Source organism: Grammomys surdaster, unplaced genomic scaffold (assembly GCF_004785775.1).
Source record: "Grammomys surdaster isolate TR1022 unplaced genomic scaffold, NIH_TR_1.0 126185, whole genome shotgun sequence".
Classification (NCBI taxonomy): Eukaryota; Metazoa; Chordata; class Mammalia; order Rodentia; family Muridae; genus Grammomys; species Grammomys surdaster.
In genome coordinates this window covers 6,178,082-6,203,093 of record NW_021620991.1, presented here as the reverse complement: position 1 = coordinate 6,203,093, position 25,012 = coordinate 6,178,082, and the positions used below count along the sequence as shown (strand labels likewise).

At 47.3% G+C, this 25,012-nt stretch overlaps 3 protein-coding genes across 3 annotated transcripts in view; 2 read left to right on the top strand and 1 right to left on the bottom strand.

Moving 5' to 3' along the window:
• Nucleotides 1-277: 277 nt before the first annotated feature.
• Nmnat1 (nicotinamide nucleotide adenylyltransferase 1) lies at nt 278-18,390 on the bottom strand. Its single transcript, XM_028757907.1, has 5 exons — nt 18,293-18,390; nt 6,331-6,498; nt 4,880-5,063; nt 1,973-2,115; nt 278-1,737 (listed from the first exon to the last, which is right to left on the bottom strand). Exons 2-5 carry the CDS (start codon nt 6,443-6,445, stop codon nt 1,322-1,324), a joined length of 858 nt encoding a protein of 285 aa, XP_028613740.1. The 5' UTR covers nt 6,446-6,498; nt 18,293-18,390; the 3' UTR covers nt 278-1,321.
• LOC114612846 lies at nt 9,719-16,458 on the top strand. Its single transcript, XM_028757909.1, has 6 exons — nt 9,719-9,789; nt 10,967-11,029; nt 11,867-11,946; nt 13,271-13,401; nt 15,346-15,412; nt 16,382-16,458. Exons 1-6 carry the CDS (start codon nt 9,719-9,721, stop codon nt 16,456-16,458), a joined length of 489 nt encoding a protein of 162 aa, XP_028613742.1.
• Nucleotides 18,391-18,433: 43 nt separating the features above from the next.
• Lzic (leucine zipper and CTNNBIP1 domain containing) overlaps nt 18,434-25,012 on the top strand; it is a 13,097-nt gene continuing 6,518 nt past the window's right edge. Inside the window, exons 1-5 of the mRNA XM_028757908.1 lie at nt 18,434-18,758; nt 19,110-19,183; nt 19,950-20,058; nt 21,240-21,375; nt 21,832-21,930. Coding sequence (XP_028613741.1) covers nt 19,958-20,058; nt 21,240-21,375; nt 21,832-21,930 — 336 coding nt within the window. The 5' untranslated portion in view covers nt 18,434-18,758; nt 19,110-19,183; nt 19,950-19,957. The remainder of the gene's footprint in view (nt 18,759-19,109; nt 19,184-19,949; nt 20,059-21,239; nt 21,376-21,831; nt 21,931-25,012) is intronic.

Here is a 25,012-nt window from a genome sequence, read left to right as displayed (position 1 = left end):
GGAGGATGGATGGAGAGGAAAAGTGAGAGGAAGTCAGGAGGATGGATGGAGAGGAAAAGGAAGTAGACATGAGGGACATTCAGTCTGAAGGGTTTTAAGACAGTGTGGAGGAGACCTGGCTCTTTCCTTCTCGGACATAGTCAGTTGAGGTCAGCTGGGTGCTTTCTCTGCCTCTCTGAGCTAGCAGGCTTTCACCCCAGCATCTGGTTCCTGAGTCTTCAATTGGTAAAACCGACGATAGGGATTTTGCCTTAAAAGCAACAGAGAGTAGCCATCATTGGTGCATTTTACAGGATCATTCATTTATTGTTTAACTTAGACACGGGGTCTTCACCGAGCATCCCTTGATGGCCTCAAACCTGAGGATTGTCAAGGATAACCTTGAGCTTTGGATCCTTCTGCGTCCATCTTCCAAAGACCTGGATTACAGTGTGCACTGCCATGGCCAGTTTATGTGCTTCTGGTGATCTAACCCAGGGCCTCAGGCATGCTAGGCCAATGCTCTACCAACTGAGCCACATGCCCAGCCAAGGTCAGGTTTTAAAGAATTCCTTCCTTTGTGTATTCTGGATAAAGATGGCTGGCACCAAGCATGAACAACATCTCAGTTCTCTTTATAATTAAAGCTAGGATTCTAGGGTTTTTTTGTTTTTTAGAAAGGGTCCATGTTGTCTAGGGTCATCTCAGACTCCTGGGTTCAAAGTGATTCTCCTACCTCAGCTCCTGGTGCTACAGGTGGGCATCACTGAGCCTGGTTAAAGTGAGGCTGTTCTTCCTTTTTCTTTGTGTGTGTGTGCGAGTGCATGCATGTGTCTTTTGCCTGTATGTATGCCTATGAACCACATGTATACCAAGAGCCCACAGAGTACAGAGAAGGCATCAGCTCCCCTGACACTAGAGTTGCAGACAGTTGTGAGCTGCGGGTACAGAGAGCTAACTCTGGGTACTCCGGAAGGGCAGCCTGTGCTCTTAACCTCGGAACTGTCCCTCCGGCCCCTAAAGCGTGGCTTCTGAATAAACTTGCTTTTCACATTTGCTTCTCCTGCGTGGTAGAGCATGGGGTCCTTTCTTGAAGAAATGTATTTAGAGTTAGCATCATTAACATTTCACTAAAGTGTTATTTTTACGGTGAGGTACATTCTTTTTTTTTTAATGGTCTTGTTTAAAACACTCGTCTCGGTCACTGATCTTAACTCCTTGCTGGTTTTTAAATCAAACCTTTGAATTTCAGTTTATGAAACAGGACGGCAAGTCCTTCCCTGAGCTACTAACACCAAATTGTTTTGAGTCTCCAGAAGAGCGTCTGATGCCGTGCACAGTGTCACGGCGTGGGGTGGTTGTGCTTGGCCTCCGCGGTGTTCCTCTGCAGAGGAGCCAGGACGACCCCAGCATTCCTGTCTTCACTCTCCGAGTTGTACAGGTCATGCTCCTCAATGTACTCTTGGACAAGGTCTGGTACCAAGTAGCGGATGCTCTGGCCCCTTCTGAGCGCCCTCCGGATCTTGGTGGACGATATGTCATTGGTGATCCACTCATTCACTAGGTGGATGTTGCTCTGATGTTTCCACAGCACATCAGACTCGTAGATGAATTTCTGAGCGTCACTGCCAGCCCGAGTGACACAGATGAGCCCAAAGTTGGACACGATTTGTGTGATGTCCTCCGTCTTCCACAAGTTGGGCACGCTGAAGGACTCCAGTAAATCTGCCCCGCACAGCAGTGTCACCCTGGGCACACCTCGGGGGAAGAACCAAGCACAGTGTCAGGGTTTGTTTTCTTAATAATCACCCGTATTAAAGTGACTGTGCCCATGTGAGGGAAAAGTAGATCTGCTGTCGTTTACCCCAGAGCCCTGCCTTCCTTCCTAACATCATCGGGGACCCAGCGAGTATAGAATAAGAAATAAAAACACCAATGGGGTCTCTACTGTGGAATCTGAGCAATTTGTGGATCCTGGTAGAACATCACAAACCTGCTGGTTTGGCCTCCTGGGGCTTCTGTGGGCTGGAATCTTGCTTTTGATCAATCCACTTCCTCTTCCGCCCAGGCCTTTCCAGTGCGGGTGAGCTTTGTGGGTGACTGCAGCTGCCAGCTGCCAGATTCTCTTGATGGTGTCTACAAAATGACAACCCAAAAGCATACTCCTTAATGTCAGAGTGCTCTCTGAAGTACTGTGTGTGTGTGCGCACACACGTGTGCATGTGTGTGTGTGTTACATTAGGAGTTAACTACTTACTCCCTTACCCAGCTGTCTTACACACTCCTCTCAGCTTCTCATGGGAGAAGTGCTGTCCTCACCATGGGGGAAGATGGGACTTGAGGCCTCGGGTCCACCGGTTAGCAGAGTCCCCAACACTGGAAGTGTCCCACACCCGATGGAGTGGACAGGTGCCACCGTCAGTGTCTGACTGTGTTTGTCAGCCCACTGAGAGAGGAGCAGATTAAACTGCCTGCAGTGCCACAGAGCCGGGATTTTTATCCAACAGTCAGGTACAGAGCCTACACCCTTGAAGCACATGGCAAGGAGAGGGACTGGAAGGGACAAGTGTCTGAGGCCTTCAAGGAGAGCATCCCTGCAGGAATGGGGCTGGCAGCAAAGGCTCACTGCCTTACATCAGTGCAAAGCTACCCAAGGAATGTGGACTAAAGACCCAGTGGTTGGCCCTGCACACCCTTAACCCCTTCCCCCCTCAACAGCCAAACTGAATGTGCATGAGAAACATTCCTGAGGGCAGGGGGAAGACTGGGACTGAAACAAGATGATGGCCTCCCATGGGAGAACATTTTACCATCAGCAGGGAGATTGCTTTTCCTGTTAACCCTGAAAAGGGAGCCCTGGTATGTCACAGGTAGCTGCCATCTTCTGGCTCAATGCCCTGTCCTACCCTAAACACTAGCCAGAGGCCCTTGTGTAAATGTCCAGTGTGGCTGAGAGTCTGCAGATAAAACTCTCTGGGAGAGTCGTGTGAGACAGAAGCCAGTCACTGCACGAGCCTTCATAACCCGCAGCTCAAGCGCCAGCAATGTCAGCTGATGCCAACAGCCGCAAAGGGCAGTGGGAGTGGGTCAGGTCCTGTTCTGGCTGTGCAAGGGCCACCCCATGCTTCTGGTCTCTAACATGCTGCACACAAAATGTCCCAAGAGTGTCCTACTCTGACCCCTGAGAGTCTAAAAAGCAGACATTAGACAAAGGTTTTTAACAAGGTCCTTTAGTTCACTCTAGATTATTAGACAGTACTTCCTTCACTGGACTGGTCTCAAAGGTCTGAGCACAGAGGTCTGGGTAGCCTATGCTGTCCTGCAAGCACCACACAAGGTCAGACTCTAGGCAAGTTCTGTCTGACACTCATCCTTATTAAGTATGATAAGGCAGTCATTCAAAACAAACAAATCAGACAGCAGTGGGAGGTCCAGAATAAAAGACATAAGCCCCTCAGAAGATACAGTTCATGACGGGGAGGGGGAGCATTAGATAGTAAATATACAGAGAGCTAAAGATATGGCTCATGAGGGGGAGGGGGAGTATTAGACAGAAACAGTAAACACACAGAGAGCTAAACACAATGGGGTCTTAGAGGGAAGCAGCAGCTTCTCTTAAAACCTGGAGAGGAAGTTCTTTAATGGTGAGCTCACAGCCATCTGTAATGGGATCCGATGCCCTCTTCTGGTGTGTCTGAGGACAGCGACAGTGTAATCACATACATAAAATAAATACATCTTTAAAACAAGATTTTAAAAAAGAATGAGAAGTAGAGAGAATGAAAGAGAGAGGGAGAGGGAGAGGGAGAGGGAGAAGGAGAGGGAGAGGGAGAAGGAGAGAGAGAGGGAGAAGGAGAGGGAGAGGGAGGAGGAGAGGGAGAGGGAGAAGGAGAGGGAGAGGGAGAGGGAGAGGGAGAGGGAGAGGGAGAAGGAGAGAGAGAGAGGGAGAGGGAGAGGGAGGAGGAAGGGGAGAGAGAGGGGGAGAGGGACAGGGACAGAGAGAGGGAGAGGGAGTGAGCACTACTCTGAGGGGGTGCAGGGGCAGAGCAGCCTCTTCAGGATCCCTGAGCAAATCCCAAGAACAAAGAAATGTTCAGACATTTATAAATTTGGGGGGTAGGCTGGCAGGAATTTTTACATCATCTGATCTAATTTAACATAGTGGAATGACAAAGAGAACAGAAGAGCCAGGTGTCACAAACTGACAACTGTCACAGCACATATCAGACTGCTTCTGAACCCTGCCCCAGAGACGGCTGCAGGGAGTCTTTCTGGGCTGTGGGGCCTGGCCCTTTTAAATGATCACTGTCTTTTAGGGGTACCACTCCCTTTAAGCATCTCTTCCCTTCTTCCACATCTAGGAAGACTGATGACTGCAATATCCTCCAGCAACACTGTCTTTTTCCCTCCAGGCAGAACAGCCAGGCCAGCTTCCCTTAATCTCTGACAGGGATATGTCTGAGGAACAAACATATCTCATCCCATGCTGAAAGACACAAGGGCTTAGGGGCCCTGATCTGTCTTGGAGCTTTGGGACCTTGGTGTGGTGTTTGAATAAGAATGGTCCTGTAAGGCACATATATTTAAATGCCTAGTCACCAGGAAGAGGCATCATTTGAAAGGATTAGAAGGGTTTAGAAGGTGTGGCCTTGTAGGAGCCAATGTGTCACTGGGGGCAGGCTTTGAGGTTTCAAAAGCCCATGTTAAGCCCTGGGTCTCTCTTGGCCTGCTGATGAGGATGTAGCTCCTAGCCACAGCTCAGTGTGGCTTCTCCAGCGCAGGTGACAACCTCACACTCCTGCATAGTCAGATGCAGAACTGAAACCATGGCAGCAGGAACGCCCCTTCCCCCTTCCCACCCCTTCCCCAGGACCAGTGCTATGGACTGTACCCCGGTTACCTGAGCACCTTCACAGTCTCCACCCACTCCTTCTGAAGACTTTCCCACGTGTCCACTTCCACCCAGTTTGAGTTCTTGGTGGCAAGTTCTGCCATGATGATTCGGTGGTGGGCAGGGATGAGTCCTTTCTTCTTGTATGCATCACCGACCGGTGAGATGATGCCTTTGATAACTCTGTATTTTCCTGAATAAAGAGTGATGTTTGACATTAAGGCATAACAAATCAGACTTTATGAACAGGAAATATCAATATTATTTTATGGTTACAATGCAACTCCTCCCCCCTTTAATAGGCAATTGAAACTGTGGTAAAGGGCTAGCAAGAGGGCATAATGGGTAGAGGAGAGTGCAGTTAAGCCTGATGACCAGAGTTCAAGCCCCAGGACACACATGGTAAACGGAGAATGGATGTCTCCAAATTGTCCTCTGACCATCTCAACAATACTGTGTCTTACAAGTAAGTAAGTAAATAAATAAATAAATTTTAAAAAAGATTTATTTTATGTATGTGAATACACTGTCATTGTCTACAGACACCCCAGAAGAGGGCACCAGACCCCATTACAGATGGTTGTGAGCCACCATGTGGTTGCTGGGAATTGAACTCAGGACCTCTGGAAGAGCAGTCAGTGCTCTTAACCGCTGAGCCATCTCTCCAGCCCCATAATTTTTTTTTTTTTAAATTAGAAAGGAAACTGTAATATTACACCAGTTTTAGTTCTGTAGTGTGGAGCTCATGCAGGCTGCTACACAACCTTCCCCCTTTCCACTCTCAGAACTTCATGTTCTCCAACTAAAGCCCTCCACCCCTACACACTAACTCCACGTTCCCTACATGGCTTATGCTCAAAACTCTGGTGGGTGTTGCCATCCCTTGTGAAAGCCTGAGTCAGCCTGCATTGTTCACCTCGGGCAGCCGCAGGAATGCGGCTCGCCTCCTCCAGGTGCTTGACACTCACTGAGCCTCTGCCCAGCCCTGGTCCTTCTTATGTGTTTCCCTTTTTCTTCTCCTCTTCCTCCTCCTCCTCCTCCTCCTCCTCCTCCTCCTCCTCCTCCTCTTCCTCCTCTTCCTCCTCCTCTTCTTCCTCTTCCTCCTCCTCCTCTCCCTCTTCTTCCTCCTTCTTTATTTTTATTTTTTTCCTCATACAAGGTCTTGTTGTGTCATCATGGCTGTCCTGGAACTTGCTATATAGACCAGGCTGGTCTGACACTCCTAGAGATCCACCTGCCTCAGACTTCCATGTGCTGGGAGTGCACCATCACACCTGGCCTTGTTCACACCTGCCTGCTACAGTCTTCTGCAACAAGCACTTGTACCCGCTGAGCCACCTCGCTGGCCCCATTAAGCTTTCCGGGCTAAGTCCCTGCACCTGGAAGCAGGGCCACGTGCTTGTGTCTGGGATCAGGCATTTACATGACGGCCTTTAAACTAGCTGGGTCGTTGCTCCTACCTGTAGCATTCATATAGTCCTTGGCCAGCTCAAACAGCCGGAGGTGCATGTTGGTGATTGGGTTAAAAGAGCCACAGGCCAGGAGAACCACTTCTGTCTTCTTGGATGTGTCCATGGGGAGAAGATGGGGTTGTTGACCTAAATGCAATCCTCTGACACTGATGTTGTCTGCAAAGGAGAAAGGACACACGTTCATTTACAGATCTCTCGATGTCACCGGGCTCTCCCTGTAGACAGGTGGGCAAATACTTGGCTTCACTGATTGAGACGAACTGCAAGATGGGCTTCATGCTCTGCCCTTTATTTTCACAAGTTCCTCCCCTAAAGAAACGGGATACACCTCTCTCTTCCTATGATTAGATTTGTCCAAAAGAATATGGCAGAAAAAATAACATGTTAGCTTTGAGCCTTGCACCTAGAGTCTATCATAGAGATATTTTCTGTTGTTATACTAACATATAATAACACACTCAAGAGCCAGGCGGTGGTGGCACACGCCTTTATCCCAGCACTTGAGAGGCAGAGGCAGGTGGACTTCTGAGTAGTTTGAAGCCAGCCCAGTCTAGAGAGTAGTTCCAGGACAGCCAGGACTACACAGAGAAACCCTGTCTTGAAAACAAACAAACAACAAAGATATGAGAGAGGATAGCAAGTCTCTAACTCCAGAACTTGAGAGAGAGAGACACAGGAGATAGAGACAAGTTCTCATAGCACAGGTTGGCCTTAAACTGGCTACATAGCCTAGGCTAACTTTTGAACTCCCGATTTTCTTGCCTTCACATTCCAAGTGCTGGGATTATATGTATGCCACCATGAGTGGCTAAGGCTGGGTACATTTTCAAGAAAAGAGATTCCACTGGCTGAAGAACGTGGCACACTGGGTACATCATAATAGGGTAGAGAAAGTGAACCAGTCCTGTTAAGAAAGGGCCAAGTTTCTAATGTTGCCTAACTTTAAAATAAGGTGTGCACCTTTAATACTACTTGGGAGGCAGAGGCAGGTGGATCTCTTTGAGATCAAGGCCAGCCTGGTCCACTGAGTGAATTCCAGGACAGCTAGGAACAGCTAAACAGAGAAACTCTGCCTCGAAAACCAAAACCACAAACGAAAACAACAACAACAAAAAACTGCTCTCCTGAAAATGAACTCACTCTCATGACCTTCTGATTCCCACTCGGCACCTCTCCTTTAAGGACACCGTCCCGGCACAGCCATGCTGGAAACCAAGCTTTCGGCACACAGACTTGGAGGAAACACTCAGACAACACCTAAACTAAACAGAGATGTCCTATCTTCTGCTGCCGCCTCCATGCTAGACTGCTCTGGGATGACAGCGGCACCGCAGCTGAGAAGACAACTGGCTTCTCTGATATGCGACTGGCCATCAGAGGCCAGCCAAGCCACAGGCAAGATCCTCTTTCCCACAGCAAGCCCAGGAGAGAACAGACGCACTTGATGAAGTTCAGCAAACCCCACGGGTTGTTCTCCATCTTAAGCAGAAATGAATATTTACTGATGGATGTCACTTGGCTTTTGTGATGGAATTTTAATAAAGTAATTCACAGAGCTGGGGATATAGCCAAGTGATAGGACACTTGCCTAATACATGAGGTGTTCAATTCCCTGCACAGCAAAACAAACAAACAAACAAACAGTAATTCATATAGCTCTTGAAGAAACAACAGAAGAAACTATGGCAGGCAGTGGAAATGGATCTGAGCGTGCCTGGCCCTCAAACGGTCTTGGAGTTCTAGCTGCCTGGGGGTGGGGGGAGGGGGGGAGGCAGGGACCTGAGAGGAGCCTGGACAAATGACCAAGATCTCATATCAAAAAATCTTCCCAAACCTCCCAAAACAACAGGTCTCAAACAATAAGTGCTTGTCAATCACGCAATCACGAGGTCCTGAATTTCATCTCTGGCACCTACATAAACAAGTCAGGCAAAATAGGCACAGGTCTGTAATCCAAGGACTGGGCAGGGCAGGCAGAGACAGGAGGATATCAAGGGACCTCTGGCTAGCCAGTCTCTCCAAATCAACAATCTCCAGGTTCACTGAGAGACCTTGTCTTAGAACAAGGTGGGGAGGGGTTAAGGAAGACCTGACACCAATCTCAGGCTTCTGCTTGCACGCACACACACCCCTACTCCTACTGTTGCGCATGCACATACATCAGAGTTGGGAACACATCAGAGTCTGGAATCCCAGCCCTGGGGAAGCAGAGCTAGCCAGTCTAGTTCAATCAGCAAGCTCAAAATTCTGTGTGAGAGCCCATGTCAAAGAATAAGGCGGACAGCTATTGAGGATGACACCAGCTGTTGATCACAGGCTTCCACATGCACACACACACACACACCACACACACACACACACACACACACACACACACACACACACACGCCAACCAACCAATAAAAACAAAACAACAAAAGACAGCTGCTAACTGAGGACAGATACTGAGACTAGTCCTTGATGCTCAGTGGATGTTAACTGAGTTAGGGGTTGGGACTAGAGCTCAGTGGAATGCTTGCCTCACACTCGGTGTTGGATACCCTGTGTCCAATCCCCAGTAGTGCTCCCCTCCACCCCAAAAGAAGAGAAGGAGGAGTTAAGCAGCAAGGGTTTCAAGGTCCCACTTCTCCTTTCTCATTACAAAACCGTGGTTTGCTAGCCCTGTCCCTTCCAACCTGACCTCTATCCACTTCACACACAAGTGCCTGTTGCAGAGCCGGGAGAAACAGAAGGAACGTAAGTTCAAGACCAGCCTGGGCTATAGGAGACCCTGTCTCTAAAAAAGGCAGTATGTCCACAAAACTGTAGTCTACAGGGAAACAGGTACCAGCCGACTTCTGAGCAAGCTCTCCAGGACTTGTTGGAAGGTCCTTCATGCCAGTCCCAGGTACACCCAAGACAGGTTCTAGACGCTGTGCCCCAAGGGAGGGCAGAGTAGAAGGATGGAAGGTGTGGAGGGAGTCCAAAGACTGCCTGGGATCTGGAAACAGAGAGAGGACAAAGTGCTCCCGGCCCCACCCTGTGCTCTGGGGAGCTCGGGTTCCCTTCTATCCCTGGGGAACGAGGAGGCTGGTGGAAGCTGATCTTGGTGTACAGGAGGCAGTCTTTGTCCTTTGTCACACCGGTCACCTGTCTCAGATATCCAGCCATCTCAGCTAGGCTCTCCACCCTCCAAGCAACAGAGTTAAGTTACAGTGAGGCTCCTACATCGTGGCCTGTCCCAACATGGAGGTGATGGATGGGCGTGGAACCTCAGGCAGAACTGTTCTGAACGCCGCTGCTACCAGACCAGTGTCACCATGATTCCCTTGTGGTGGGTCCACACAGCCTGTCACCGGCACTGCTGGCTGCATCAGCTCAGGCTGTAAGTGCCACCATGATTCACTTTTGTTTGGTCCATACAGCCTATCACCTGCACTGCTGGCTGCCGAGGTCGCACAGGCTCAGGCTGTAAGTGTCCCTCCCCAGCGTGTGATGTCAAAAAGTTCGTTGCTTCCTGGGGCAGTCTGACTAAGTTTAACTGAAATTTACTTTTAAATCACCCATCTTTTAAGACACTGTGATACAAACATTTACTCATGACTACAACTGTCTGAAGAGCATTGTGACTCTGCTATTCTTTCCCATCTCCAGACGCCCAGGCTAGGGCCACATTGGCCCACTGTCAAATGACACGTCCGGCCAGACCACCTCTCACAACCGTCGCTATTTCTTTTGAACTGGTAGCTTTCTATATCTTGTTCTGACGATGCTTCAGGTGTTTTAAACAGTGTAGATTCTGAAGGTGTCTATTCTTTTGGTACCTCATCTGAAAGTACAGTAATTGTTTTCTATGAACATCGTACAGTCTTTCAGCCCTAAGCCCTACTAATAAAACAACTGAGGTGGACATGGCCTGGGGTGTGGACTAGTATTTTATGATGAAGGTCTTACTTATAGGTCATTGAAACAACATGTAGAAGAATTTAGAAAATGTTTGCAGTGACTCCTGTTTGGTCTGCAGGCCGTGATAGGCAGGCTAACTCGGTTCACACTCTGTGTGGTTCAGACTGCCTGGGGACAAGGGTGGGAAGTGGCCTCGGATCCTAGGATATCTACATGCTGTCTGTCCTTGAACAACTCAAACCTTTCTGGACCCCAGGCCTGGTGCCTCTAGTCCCAGTGTCTGGCAAGCAGAGGCAGAAAGATTGCTTTAGCCCAAGAGTTCAAGGGAAACCTGAGGCACATAGTAAGACTTCATCTTTTAGAGCTTTTGACCACTAAGTAAGGTAATGTCAGATAGTCATACGTTTATCTAACTGCAAACATTAACTTCTGTAGTTTTGGGTTTTTTTTCTATTTATTCTTACGTTGAGCTAATACTTCTCACTGTATTTATGTGCTGTTTCATAACGTTAACCGAATCACAGCAAAGGTTCTGCAGACTGCCTCCCGACTGCTATCAGCGGCACCTGGTACAAGGCGGGGGCTGAGTGATGGCAGCCACTAGCTTTTTACTGAGGTGTTGACAGGTGCCGTTTCACTGGAAAGCAGTGAGCTAGCAATCCACTTTTGCTTCGTTTAAGACAGAATTTGAATTTGCTTCCTTGAAGTCCTAAAGGTGTCCCTCCCTGTGCCCGTGCAGCCAGGTGACAGTGTTGCTGTTTGGGATCAGCGTCCTGATCCTCCAGTTCTACGTGCTGCTGCGGTAAGTCTCAGCCCAGGCAGGCCTTACCTGTGGGACTGGTGTGCATGCTCCCTGGGATTCCTGTTACACGCTTAACTGCTGCCTGCCCCATTGTTTCTGTTCCTGCTACTGATGGCAGTTGTGTCCGCCCCTTCGCATACTTGGAAATCTCAGTGCAGTAAAGATTGCAGAGAATCGGGCAGATTCAGTTTAAGTTTTAACAAATATTTACTTCCAGTGTAAGAGGCCGTTAAACGGAAGACAGTGAGGGCACCACCAATAACTCAACTGATGGATCCCCTAGGGTCCAGTCCCAAGGGCCTAGTGTGAGCTAATGTCTGTAGGGCCGAGGGCAAGGCAGGCACACTCGATCAACCGGATTCTGAACTGATGTGCGACTCCAGTTTCAGGGCGAGCTTGGTCTGAAAGCTAGAAAAGCTTTCCATTGAGCAAGCGAAGCAAAGGCAATCTGCTTGCCGAAAAGAAGAGCCTCAATCTTAAAAAATGTGGAGGTTCTACATAAATCTGAAAACTGAAAAGCCATTCATGTAGGGATAAAAGGAGAAGGCCAGAGCTGGTGCTAAACTCACAGTGCAGGTCTACCGCAGGCCTGTGCGCGGTACAGCACAGTTCTTTACTCTCAGCAGTCAGAATTTCTACAAAGTATTTTTTACCAAAACCATCAAACTAGGATTACAAACTAAGCAAGCATTATTGCCCAGATTTGACTAACCATGCTCACTGTCAGGCAGCCAGGAGCCAAGATAGAGCATGAGGGAGCTCCTGGTGTGCCTACGCCTTGGAGAAGTCTGTGGTGAGTGGTGGATGAAGACCATCAGCCTGTGGATTGCTTTTCAGGCCCAGATCCTCCCGGTACTGCAGTCAGCCTCTCCTGGCCAACCTGGTTGGTAACATGGTCTTCACCCTGTTCACACTTGGTAAGTAAGTGTATAACAGCTAACTAAGTGTTAAAGCACGCAGTAGGTGGTTATTATTTGATACACACTGTAGGGATAAAAGTGGCTAAGAGAAGGTTTTCTGCTTTGTATGAGTTCACACAAGAGAAATGTCACACTGAAAACCCTGACGTGGGCTGGGTTGCAGCTCCATGGTAGAGCACTTACCTAGTGTGTATGATGTCTGGGTTTCACCATCAACATCATTAAAAAAGAAAAGAAAAACTTAAATGAAGAGAATCTTTAAAATTTCCTGGGAAACCCTTATAGTTATCCCATAACTAGAATGTGAAACCTGAGGCCAAATCTACTAAAACAAATTGTATTTTCCTCCTTCCTTCCCCTAATTTATGGGGGTGGAGGTGGGGTGTCTGGTTTTTTGTTTTTAGAGACAGGGTTTCTCTGTGTAGCTCTGGCTGTCCTGTACCATAGACCAGGCTTGGCACTTGAGACAAGCGCTCCCAAGTGCTGGAACTAAAGGCGTGCCCCACACTGCCTGCCTAGGGTGTTAGTCTTTTAAGATAAGGCTTCACTCTCCTGACTGGATGGCCTTGAACTTGCTGCGTATCCTAACTATCCCCAAAGTCATGGTAATCATCCTGCCTCTTGGCCCTCAGTGCTGGGATGACATGCACGGCCCACCATGCCTGAATTATAACATTCTATTTAGTTATAATAAAGGTTCTGATTTCGTAACTCATTCAATATACAGAGTTGGGCCAGCTTGCTGGCTCAGCAGGTAAAGGTGCTTGCTGGGAAAGCCTGGCAACCTGCGCTCCATTCCAGGGACCCAAGTGACAGGAGGAAGGAGAACAGACTCCACACAGCAGTCTGGTGTCCTGCCACTGGCTGCGGTGCTTGTGTCCTTATGTCCCCACATACAGCACTCTCTCTCTCTCTCTCTCTCTCTCTCTCTCTCTCTCTCTCTCTCTCTTTCTCTCTTTCTCTTTCTCTCTCTCTCTCTTCTTCCAGACCTGTGTAGTCCTGGCCTTCCTGGAACTCGCTTTGTAGATCAGGCTGGCCTCGAACTCAAGAGACCCACCTGCCCTTACCTCCTGAGTGACGTCTCTGTCTTCTTAATAAATATAACAATAAATCATGTTGAACAAGGGCTGATGTTTCTGAGGCCAGGCACAGTAAGGCACACCTGTAATCCCAGCACTCAGAAGAGGGAGGCAAGAAGACTGTGAGCTTGAGGCTAGCCTGGGCTATGTAGTAAGAGCCTGTTCCAAGACAGGAAAGCAAAACAGCAAAAAGGAGCGTGTGTGAGGCAATCGAGACTGACAGCCACGGTGCCTCCTTGCAGGGCTCTTTGTGCTGCTCACTCAGATGGAACCAGCCCAGCTGGCTCTGAGGACAACACTGGCGGTATTTGGCGTGGTGTCGTTTGGTGAAGGAGTCTGCTCTGGGCTGTTAACACTCCTGGCATCAGATTGCGTATGCTTTTTTTTTTTTGTACATTAATTTGTCTATGTGTGCCATTGCATGTGTGCCACAATATCTGAATGGGGGTCAGAGGACAACTGTGTTGGGTCTCTTCTCTCACCTTTTGTGTGGGCTCTGAGGATCATATTCAGGTTATCAGGCTCAGCAGCAAACATTTTTACCCAGTGAGCAGTTTCAGCGGTCCCTGTCTTAGCATCTCACTCTGAATGCTTGGTTACTAACACAGAACTGTTACTTCTCTCTTTTTTTTCTTTTTTTGGGAGGGTGGGGTGGGGGGGTTGAGACAAGGTTTCTTTGTGTAGTCCTGGCTGTCCTGAAATTTATTCTATAGACCAGGCTGGCCTTGAACTCAGAGTTCCACCTGCCTCTGCCTCCCCAGTGCAGGGATTAAAAGGCTTCTGCCACCACCTGGCTACTATTTCTTTTTAATATTTATTATCTGCTTATGTTGAAAACATAAAATTTCTCATCAGATGCACCACAGTTCTAAAAGTCAAACCTTTCTAGGGGCTGGAGGGAGAGCTCTGAGGGTAAAGTGTTTGCCTCACGTGAGAGGATCTGAATTTGACCCTCAAAGCACACACGGAAAAGCTGGGTATGGCAAACACACTTGTAATTCCACTGTTGGGGGGGGGGATGTTGGGGAGAGACAGGCATATTCCAGGGTTCAAGGGCCAGCCTAGTCTAACAGGTTGAGATCCCCATCTCAAAGGAAGCGACAGATTGCATTCCTGAGGATGATGCCCGCTTCTCCTCCTGCTTCTACATATAAGAACACACGTGCATACATGTACACCCTCATACACACATGACTATGCACACACAAGCATACAAACAGCTCACTGCAGTGGAGAATGAGCTTGTCACGGATGTAGACCCTGGGTTCCACACCAGCCCGCTTCTAAAAAAAAAAAAAACTGCCCATGAGATTTTTGTTTGTTGTTGATAGTGACGGTGGTTTTCTTGTTGTCATTGCTTGTCTTTTTTTGAGACAGGGTCTCTCTATGTAGCCTTGGCTGGCTTAGAACTCAGAGATCTTCCTGCCTCTGCCTCCAGAGTGTTGGGCTGAAAGGCATAGGCCACAGCACTTGTCCTGAGATTTAAAAAAATATATATATTATAATATATATATACACATACATATATATGCATGTATGTATATATATATATATATATATATATATATATATATTTAAAAAGAAATATTTATTTATTTTATGTATGTGAGCACACTGTAGCTGTCTTCAGACACACCAGAAGAGGGCATCAGATCCTATTACAGATGATTGTGAGCCACCATGTGGTTGCTGGGAATTGAACTCAGGACCTCTGGAAGAGCAGTCAGTGGAGCCATCTCTCCAGCCTGAATTTTATCTTTTAAAAAATTTTGAAGGTGTATCACTTTTCTGTGTGTGCGTGATGTGTATTTGGAAGACATACGCTGCGGCAAGCATGTGCAGGTCAGAGGACAAGTCTATGGAGTAGATGCCCTCCTTCTACCAGTACTGGATGCAGGTCATCAGGTTTGGTAGCAAGCTCCTTTGTCCTCTGAGCCATCTCACTGGTCCTAAAACATTCTAATAAATAGTAAAAGACAATAAATGCTACCAGAGTATGTAGCACACGTGCCTGTGACTGTGGAACTCGAGAAGCAGAGGCAGCAGGACTGCCAGGTCTGGGTCAGCTTAGGCTACAGAGAAACACTGTATCAAAACCCATATAAAGCTAAGCATAGTATACCCCTTTAATTCCAGCACTTGGGAGGCAGAGGCAGGCGGGCCTCTGTGAGTTTGAATCCAACCTGGTCTACATAGTGAGTTCCAGTCAGAGCAGCACAGTGAGACCCTGGTTGAAACAACACAAACCAAACTCAAGCCAGACCCCACTAGCTAAGTGACAAAGACATTTCTGATAGTGTTTTTGTTTCTCATACAGGAGAAAACCACCCCTGAACTTTACTACTTATCTGTGCTGCTGTCAGTGGGCAGCCTGGTATCCACGGGTGAGTAAACACACTTCCCAAGCCCCTATCCAGGTCAGATGCTTGCAGACCCCTCAAGGGAAGACACTGCATGGCCTCAGGTTATGGAAGGAGCCCTAGCTCCTCTTCTTGCAGAACACTCAGAGACGGAGTGTTAAACAGAGGAAAGGGAGGTGTTGGAAGGGATCTAAAGAAGCTTCCTGGGATGCAGCTCAGCGGGGAAGAGAGCTAGCCCAGCACAGCTGAGGTCCTGGGTTCAGCCATCAGCACTGCCTATGCCCAGGTGGGGTGGCACACAGGCTGGTAATCACAGACACTCCAGAGGAGGTAGCAGGAGGAGGACCAGGACCTCATTCTGTTCCTGGCCCACCTGAGAAACATGACATGCTACACTCAGGAGATAGAGATAGAGACAAGTGGTTTTCTGTGAGTTGGAGGCTAGCCTGGTCTACCTAATGAGTTCTAGGGACTATGTAATAGAGAGACCCTGTCTCAAAGTTAGATCTTTCACAGCAGCAATAGTTAGCTGCATCAGATCTTCAGAGGACTGGGCCTCTCAACATCCCGTCATCGTGAGTAGAGGAGGGGTTCATAAGGCCTCGCCCCTCCCTCCCCAAGGTGTTTGCTATTGGCAGTTAACGGTTGCTGGAGAGGGAGTCTGATTTCTCATGGGTTGTAGGTACTAGTAAGGTGCTCTTGCTCACCCCCCCCCCAACACACACACACACACTTATGCAGGCAACATCAATTAAAGCCTCTGGACCACAAAAAAAAACAAACAAAACAAGTCATGGAAGTCTGATGGGATGTGTTGGGAAGAAAGGTTCTGACGCAGGGCAGGAGGATAAGGCAGTATTGCCGGGAACATGATCAACAAACATTTATATATGGTCCTCTTGTGTATGAACTTTTGAAGAAATAAGTTTTTAAAAGCATCCTTCTCGCTTGAGTTCTGATCCACCTTATTAGACGCTGTGCTCTGTCCTGCAGTGCTTTTCTCTGGCATGGGGCTCATCTGGCTGTCCAAAGTGACCTGCCCAAGGCCACATGCTAAGCCAACAGTCTGAAGCTAGCCTGTGAATCCTGCTGGTCTCCTGCCTCATTTACATGCCTGGGCTGACTGACGCCCCAGGCAGCACCTCCACGTACTGTCAAGTATCTCACAAGACGAGCTCCTGGCTGCCATTTCTACATGAAATGTCAGCTGAACACCACGGCCACGCAGGACTCATGCCAAGACCAGTCACCAGAGGAGAAAGATGCTTAGTGATCGCGGAAGAAGCAGGAAATGACTGGATAACTGATACCACAGCATCGTCATTAAAAACATCCATCCAAAGGAGGAGTGAGCGTCTACACAATACCCTCAAGACTGTCGCATTGACTTCCTATAAAGCTCCGTTCCTATAAACCAGGGACGTTAGTATCTGAGCCGATGACAGCTGCAGAAGTGGATATTGTCCAAAGAGATTGCTCATCTCAGCAAAGGGAAGCTCACATGGAAACAGTGGTGCAGAACTTAGACTTCAACAAGATCCATTTATTCATTCTTTACATGGTGGGAATTTTTGGATAAAGAGAATCTCTTTATGGATTACAACAATCTTTCATGTCATTACAGCCAATTATTTTGTAGAACACATAGCCAGTGTCTGAGCCTCCCTCTGCTGCTGGGACAAAACACTCTGACCAAAAGCAACTTGGGGAGGAAAGGTTCTTTTGCCTTATACTTCCGGGTCAGTCCATCACTGAGGAAACTGGAACACGAGCTCTAGGAGAAACTTGAAGCAGACACACTGAGAAATGTTGCCTCCTGGTTTGAACTCACTCTGTAGACCAGGCTGGCCCTGAACTCACAGATATCATCCTGAATCTGCCTCTTTAGTGCCAATACCCAGCACCCAGGAAGCTGGCTTTCTTATACAGGCCAGGACTACTGGCCAGGGAATAACGTTACCAGGTGGGCCAAGCCCTCCTCTAACAATTTACAGGACAGTCTCCCACAGACATGCCCACAGACCAATCCAATCTGGACAATTCTTCAATCAACGTTTTCCTTTCAGATGACTCTAGGTTATGACAGCAGGTAACTATGAACTTCTACCCCCACTTTCAACTTCACAAACAAAGGCATCACTGTAAGCTATTACCTTTCAATTTCTTGTCTCTAAAGTCTCCTGTTAACATTATAATACAAAGCATAGAACAACTTTCAAAATCCTCAGTCTTTCAAAATTTCAAGGCTTTTAAAGTTATGAGTCTCTTTAAAAGTCCAAGTCTTTTAATCATGAGTTCCTGTAAAATACAAAATAAGTTTCATACTTTCTAATCCCAAGAGGGAAGAACCAGAGAATAGGAATAATCACAATTAAGCAAACCCAGAATCCGACAGTGTAGTTCAATATCTGACATTTGAGACTCATGATCTGGTTACCAAAAGGCTGGCATAGCCCCATCTCCACTCAGTTCCCTGGTAACATTTTACAATCCATTCAGAAGCTATTTTCCTAGTTCTCAAAAGCTGTGTGAACTTGCTCTTTTCCAGATTTGGAAATGACTCAGAGGGAAAGTCCTTCTTGATGCCGGCTTTCCCTCATTGCCTCTCACCCACATCCCTCTAAGTTCATGGGCGTCTGCTCTGAAAAATATCTCTAGAGAGGAAGACCCCATGCCACTCCAAAGGGTGAACTGGTCTGTACCAAGGTCACTGGAAGTTTTATCAGCTTTTTGGTTCCAAGAACCAAAGGGCAAGAGTTGACTATGAAGACCTGGCCCCAGGGACCGTTACAAAGGACTCTTAAGGTCCAGCCATTGTGCATTCTTCCTTGCTTGGCAAAATACGGGACGCCAGGCTAACACTCCCAAAGGCGAGTCTCCTAGGACCTCGGGTGGGTTGCTTACCAGGCCTTGAAGGCCAAACGGCCCTAGTCCTCCAGGAGACAACCTCGGCCCGGACGCCAGCACAGGGAACACCGTGGCTGCGTTCTCATTGGTCCCACGCAGCCGGAAGTGCGCGATCCAGCGGAAGTGCTCGCTCCAAGCGGTCCGCCCGGCCAGGGCGTCAAGTAGGCGGGGCCCCTGGTTCCAAACACTAGGATCTGCTAGCGGGCGGCAGGCCGGGGACGAGAGGGCAGAAGGAGGTTGGCCTATTTCTGATCAGGGAGGACCGAGAAGCGTTTCGCAGGCGGAGGACTCCCCGCTACCTCAGGTGACCACCGGGCCTGCTGGAACCGGGCCTCGGCGGGACTTGCAGACCGGAGCCTCGAGTTCGTCCGCGGGGAGGAGGCTGGATCCGAGCGTGCGGCTGTTCCTTATTTTTGTTCCGGTGGTCCTGGGCTGAGCGCTGCTCACTTCCGTCCCGGAGAAGGTGTGCTTTCTGCCCTTGCCTTTTCGTGCTTCTGAGTTTGACAGTTTTCCTCAAGCCGTGTCCTGAGTGCTGTGGCCTCACCCAGAGGAAACCTCAGCAAAAGCTACAGGAGGCACAGTCCAGCGATTCAGTGGCCTCTCCTCTGCGTCTTCCTAGGAATGGAGAGTGTATTTCAATTACAGTTTGCTTAAAGGGAAGTTATCTGGATAGCTGTAGGCCAAGTTCATACATAGCAAATAAAACTGTAACAGTTTACCTTTTTCTAGCAAACTCCACCCCTAGTAGGTTTGAAGTTTGAGCCTCCTGTAAACTTTATAACAACTCCGCTTTCCTCAAATTGATGACACTCAGAGCTCCGACAGTTGGCGATCTGTACAATTTGAGACCCATCAGCGCTGTGCACAGTACAGGATACTAGAAGCCCGGTGAGTGTGAATGAATACCTTCCACTCCAGATGACTGTATTGCCATTTCGGCAGTCTCAAAGAAAATGCATCACTTTTATTCAATACTAAGTGGTGCGAGTGAGTTAAATCTTTCTGGCCTAAATCTGTGTGGTTAAAGATTTGTTTCTTATTTATTTATTTGTTTTTTTGGTTTTGTTTTTTGGTTTCTTTTACAAGCCTTTATATTTCCTTAAATTTATTCAGAATAACTTTGCTTTTTGAGACTGTATTGCAGCTTGAGAGTGTGGCCTGATGATAGTGCATTTGTAGCATTCTGGTTCTTTACATTTCCCCCAAGAAGACATAGATAGCTTTTTCTGTTAAACAGTACTAACTTACTGTGCAGGGGATTTATCTTAATGGTAGAGTGCTTGCTTAGGAATGAGGTCCTGGGTTCAAGCCCCTGTTCTAGAAAAAAGAAAGATCTGAGCATGTTGGCACATACCTGTAATCCTAGAAATAATATATTCTCTTCATTTCATATTTTCATAATTTACTTTTTTCTTTTTTGGTTTTTCAAGACAGGATTTTTCTCCCTGGGTGATCTGGAACTTTCTCTATAGACCAGGCTGGTTTCAACTCAGAGATTCGACTGCCTCTGACTCTTGAGTGCTGGGATTAAAGGCGTGCGCTATCCCCCACCCCCTAGAATTTTAGATTGTCTTAATTTTGAATTGCACCAATATGTTGAGTCTTCCCAAGTAACCAAATGCAGTGTACTCATGTGGGCTTACTGTTCTTACAGTGATTAAAATGGCTTCCAGAGGAAAGACAGAGACAAGCAAACTAAAGCAGAATTTAGAAGAACAGTTGGATAGACTGATGCAGCAGTTACAAGATCTGGAGGAATGCAGGTAATTTATAACTTACTTCATTTATTTCTTACTCCGTAAACGCCTGTTGGTAAGAAGAGAGGTTGGGCTCCATGGAAGCAAGCCCGTGTGTGACTTTGGTCTCTTCTGTAGTATTTTACAGCATTTTGTTTGTAGAAGCAAATTTGTCAAGGTTTGTAGTCATAAAGCCTCAGGTGGGGAAGACTTAAAACACTTAAGCTCCTGGAAATAATAACGCTTACTCTGTCTTTAGTATTTTAAACAGCTTTACCTAGTATGAACTCCCAGCTAATGGCTAAAAATACTATGATTGCGCTGGGGGGTGTGGCTCTGTGGATGAGTGGTACCTAACAGCTAGAGGCTCTGACCCCAGTCCCCTGCATCGAACGAGAGGGAGGGAAACGGAGGTGCTGCACTCCTGTAATCCCAGCACATGGGCGGTGGATGCATGTGGGTTGGAGCTCACGGTCCTGCCTGACTCCATGGCGAGTTCCAGGCCAGCCTGCTCTGTGAGACCCTGTGTCAATAAAGCAGAAGAAAACATGCAAACTAATAATGGCAGTTTTTAATAGCCTTGCAAGGACATTACAGATGTGAAAACGAAGGAGACAAAACCATGCTTGGCCCGAGTAAGCGCTCCATGAATGGTAGTTCACCGAGTGTAGCCGTTGTTACTTGTGGTAAATATTTAATGAGCGACTTGGTTGGAGAATAAAGTAACCTTTTACTCAGCTGACAGATGTGTGGCTGTTGCTTGCAGGTACACAGGGTGCTTCCTACCGTTGAAGAGGCTGATGCCAATGGCAACTGTTTCGCTATAAGTAGATGCCAGGCACTTTAGTTTGTGTAATCTCTATAAAAATCTTAGTGGCGCTGTACTATAGTTCTCTGACGTTGAATAGACAAGTTGAGGTTTGGCTCTGTGTACTGCTCTATGTTATACCATTAATGTGTAAGAGAAGTCACCGTGTGCTTGAAGTGTGACTCATATCGGTAAAAGTTGACTGGGCGAGGAGAGATAGTGCTCTCTCGTCCTGAGTTCAACCTCACTGAAAGGCAGCGGAAGTGCCAGAAGTGTAACTCTGTGGACATGAGCGCCACTAGCGATTGTGTTCCCGCCAGCCTGGCCCTAGAACAACTGCTAAGATTGTCAGTTTAGGAACCTCTGTCATTTCCGAATTCTGATGTGAGCTGTGCCTTAGGGAGGAGCTTGATGCTGACGAATATGAAGAAACTAAAAAGGAAACTTTGGAGCAGCTGAGTGAGTTCAACGATTCGCTGAAGAAGATTATGTCAGGAAACATGACGTTGGTAGATGAACTCAGTGGGATGCAACTGGTAAGAGGAATTCCCTGCTGTGCATGTGTGTGCATGAGTGTGTGTACATACGCACAAGTGTGTGTGTGTGTGCACGAGTGTGTGTATAAATCTGTGTGGGGTGTGTGAGTGGGTTCCTGGTTTCTTTTTGTTTTGTGGGTATATTTCTGGTAGAAAATGCATACTTTGAAGGCTGAGGGTGTAGTTCTGTGGTAGTGTCCTTGCCTAGCATGGACACTAGGTTCTTTCCCCAACACCTCAAAACAAAAAATTAAATGAAAAAAAGAAAAAAGAGTGGTGTGTTTACTCAACAGCTTCTTGATTTTGTGTCTGCTTGGCTCCAATAACACACTGAGAAATGGCAAATGAAAACCGATGTCAAGAACCAAAAGCTATTAAATGACAGCCATCGGTCAAATGCTGAAGATCTAATTGTGTGGGGTGTCGTGGTCAGCTTGTGCATTCCTGTGTTTCCAGGCCATTCAGGCAGCTATCAGTCAGGCCTTTAAAACTCCTGAAGTCATCAGATTGTTTGCGAAGAAACAACCAGGTCAACTGCGGACAAGGCTGGCTGAGGTAAAGTTCTTCACACTGGTCCAGTTGCTGTGTGTGGTTTTCTTCCAAGCCCATGAATTCACTTCTTGTATTAGCCTGCTCTTTAAAACCTGGTCACTTGGTATTAGAGCCACACTCACTTGTCAACAGTTGCTACCTGGGACAATTATCATTATAAATAAATATTTAACCACTGGGTGGGTATTTAAATCACCTCCAACGACTTTTCATTGGCTTCTACCTTGAATCTTTTGCCCTTAACATCTGGGGCCCTGTTGAGATCCTGTTGGGGTCAGTGCCAGCACTGCTTCTGTGTCTACACTGCCAGCATTTTCTTTTCTTTCTTTCTTTTTTATTTGTATTATTTTAAGTGATGTGTGTGCGTGTGTGCTTAAGTACAGTGTGCACACTGTGCAGGTGCCCTCAGAGGCCAAAGGCATCAGGCGCCTTGGAGCTGGCCCTGGAGATGGTTCTTAGCTGCCCAATGTGGGTTCTGAGAACTCAACTTTGATTCTCTGAAAGAGCAGTACACAGTTCTTAACCACTGAGCCTTGTCTCCTGCCTGTCAAATAGCTTTTGTTGTTGTGTTTTGTTTTTTGAGACAAGGTTTCTCTGTGTAGCCTTGAACTCATAGAGATCCACCTGCTTCTCTCCTGAGTGCTGGGATTAAACCCATTGCCCTATGAGTTTTTTCTCCTCCTCTTCCTTCTCTTCTTCCTCTTTCTCCATCTCCTTCTCCCCCTCCCCCTCTCTCATTTCTTTCTCTTTCTCTTGTTTTCTTATCAAACATCTTTATAAGCCTGCTACTTCCAGAAGTCTGTTTATGAACTTGAATATAATTGTGACCTACCAGGTAGTTGCCATCTACAAGTAATTCTGTAGAGAAGTAAGAATATGCCGTTAGGGAGTGGAGGGGAATAGAGGGATGGCTCAGCCAGTCAGTGCCCAGCGAGGCAGCATATGCCTATGTCTTAGCCCTGGGACATAGAGGATGCCTGGACCTCTTGTCAGTGAGAGACCCTGTCTCAAAAAATAAGGCGAATAGTAATTGAGGAAGCCACCTGACATTGATCCCTGGCTTTCCACACACATCTTCCCCCCACACACACACACAGTACACATACACACAGTACACACACAGGAAAAAGAGCACAGATTTGGATGAGATTGGTTGAGCTTGAGTTCCTGCTATACTTACTGGGTGGGGTTTGTGACCTTTGGCAAGTTGTTTTATTCAACCTTGTACTTTGGTTTTCTTATCTGTAAGAAAGTGATTAAGAGTTTCTACTTGTGGTTGTCTTGTGGGTTTGATGACAGAAGCTGGCTTCAGTCCCAGGTCCTTAAGAAGCCCAGGAAGGAGAATCATTTGAGGCTAGCCTGGACCACATAAGATACCCTGTAGAATAAGAATAAGTCGGCCAGTGAGGGCGCTGCATTGGGTAAAGGCCTCCAAGCCTTGGCCCTCGTGCTGGAGGGAGAACTGGTGCCTGGCAATCGTCCTCTGAGCTCCCTAACATGAAATAAATAAATAAGTGTAATTAACTTAGCTAAAAATGAAAAACAAAAATTAGGCTAGGCTTGTAGCTCAGTAATATAGTACTTGCCTAGCCTGAACAAGACAATTGATTAAATCTCCTGCAGAATAAAAATTACATACATTTTAAGATTTTTTTTTCAGAGCAATGTGGCTCACACCTGTGATTCTGACTCTCGAGAGGCTAAGACAGGAAGATTGCTTTGAGCTGCAGAGGGAAATAGTATCACAAAGAAAACAAACAACAGAGAGTGTGTCGGGTGGTAGCAGTGTACAGTGCCTGCCTAGTGCTTCTGCCAACAAGGGCGATGCTGAGTGTAGCCCATTCAAACCTAGAAACTGCAGGTTAGATTTAAAAACTCATTTCTTGGCCAGATACAGTAGTACATGTTTTAATCCAAACACTTGAAAGGGAAAGCAGGAGGATCAGGAGTTCAGGGCTATCCTTGGCTACATAGGGAGTTTGAGCCAATCTTGGCTCTATGGGATCCTGTCTCAAAGGGTCACTGGAGAGACAGTGGCTAGGAGCACTGAGTCCTTTTGTGGAGGACCTGGTTTCAGTTCCCAGCATCCCTATGGTAGATCACTATAGTCTGTAACTGGAGTTGGAGAGGTTCTGATGCCCTCTCTGGGCCTCCAAGGGTACTGCACATACACAGCACACAGACAGACAGACAGACAGACAGACAGACAAAATACTCAGACTCAAAATAGGTAAACCTTAAAAAAAATCCTCAGGCTGGTGAGATGGCTCAGTGGGTAGAGGCACTTGCCATGCAAACCTGACGACGGGTTCAGACCCTGAAACCCACGTAAATATGGAAATGCAAACCATGCCATGAAGTTGTCTTGTGACCTCTGCACACATGCTGTGGCAAGCCTGCTCACATGCACACATCACACACACACACAAACACGCACGCACGCACGCATACACACAAACAATACCTTGATAGTAATAATTTTAAAATATTCTAAAATTGGTCTGATATGGTGACTCATGCCCGTAATGTTAGCACTTAAGAGGCTGAGACAGGAGGATCACCAACACGTTTTGAAGTCAGACTGAGGTAGATTGAGACTTTGTTTTTTTGTTTTTTTGTTTTTTTTTTAAAGATTTATTTTATGTATGTGAGCACACTGTAGCTGTCTTCAGACACACCAGAAGAGGGCACCGGATCTCATTACAGATGGTTGTGAGCCACCATGTGGGTGCTGGGAATTGAACTCAGGACCTCTGAAAGAGCAGCCAGTGCTCTTAACCGCTGAGCCATCTCTCCAGCCCAAGACTTTGTTTTTAAAAACAAAAATGGAGTGTAAAAGAACCTAAGGGCACTTGTCACCAAGCCTAAAGATGTGACCTGAGTGTGATTTCTATCTCTAGATCCAGATAGTAGGGGAGAGCCCGCTCCCACAGTTGTCCTCTGGCTTCATGGGCGTGTGCATGTGTGTGTGTGTACATGTGAGCATGTGGGTGTGTGTGTGTGGGCATGTGTGCATGTGTGCGTGTGTGCATGTGTGTGTGTGGGCATGTGTGCATGTGTGCGTGTGGGCATGTGTGCATGTGTG

Bases quoted from the DNA above. Each gene is read 5' to 3' on its own strand.
- Nmnat1 (XM_028757907.1), bottom strand. From the start codon at position 6,445: ATGGACACATCCAAGAAGACAGAAGTGGTTCTCCTGGCCTGTGGCTCT. The intron at 5,064-6,330 runs GTAGGAGCAACG...CTCTTTATTCAG, and splicing joins GGACTATATGAATGCTACAG to GAAAATACAGAGTTATCAAA. The intron at 1,738-1,972 runs GTTTGTGATGTT...TCTTCCCCCGAG, and splicing joins CCAGGAGGCCAAACCAGCAG to GTGTGCCCAGGGTGACACTG.
- LOC114612846 (XM_028757909.1), top strand. From the start codon at position 9,719: ATGATTCACTTTTGTTTGGTCCATACAGCCTATCACCTGCACTGCTGG. The intron at 13,402-15,345 runs GTATGCTTTTTT...TTTCTCATACAG, and splicing joins CACTCCTGGCATCAGATTGC to GAGAAAACCACCCCTGAACT. The intron at 15,413-16,381 runs GTGAGTAAACAC...TCTGTCCTGCAG, and splicing joins GGGCAGCCTGGTATCCACGG to TGCTTTTCTCTGGCATGGGG.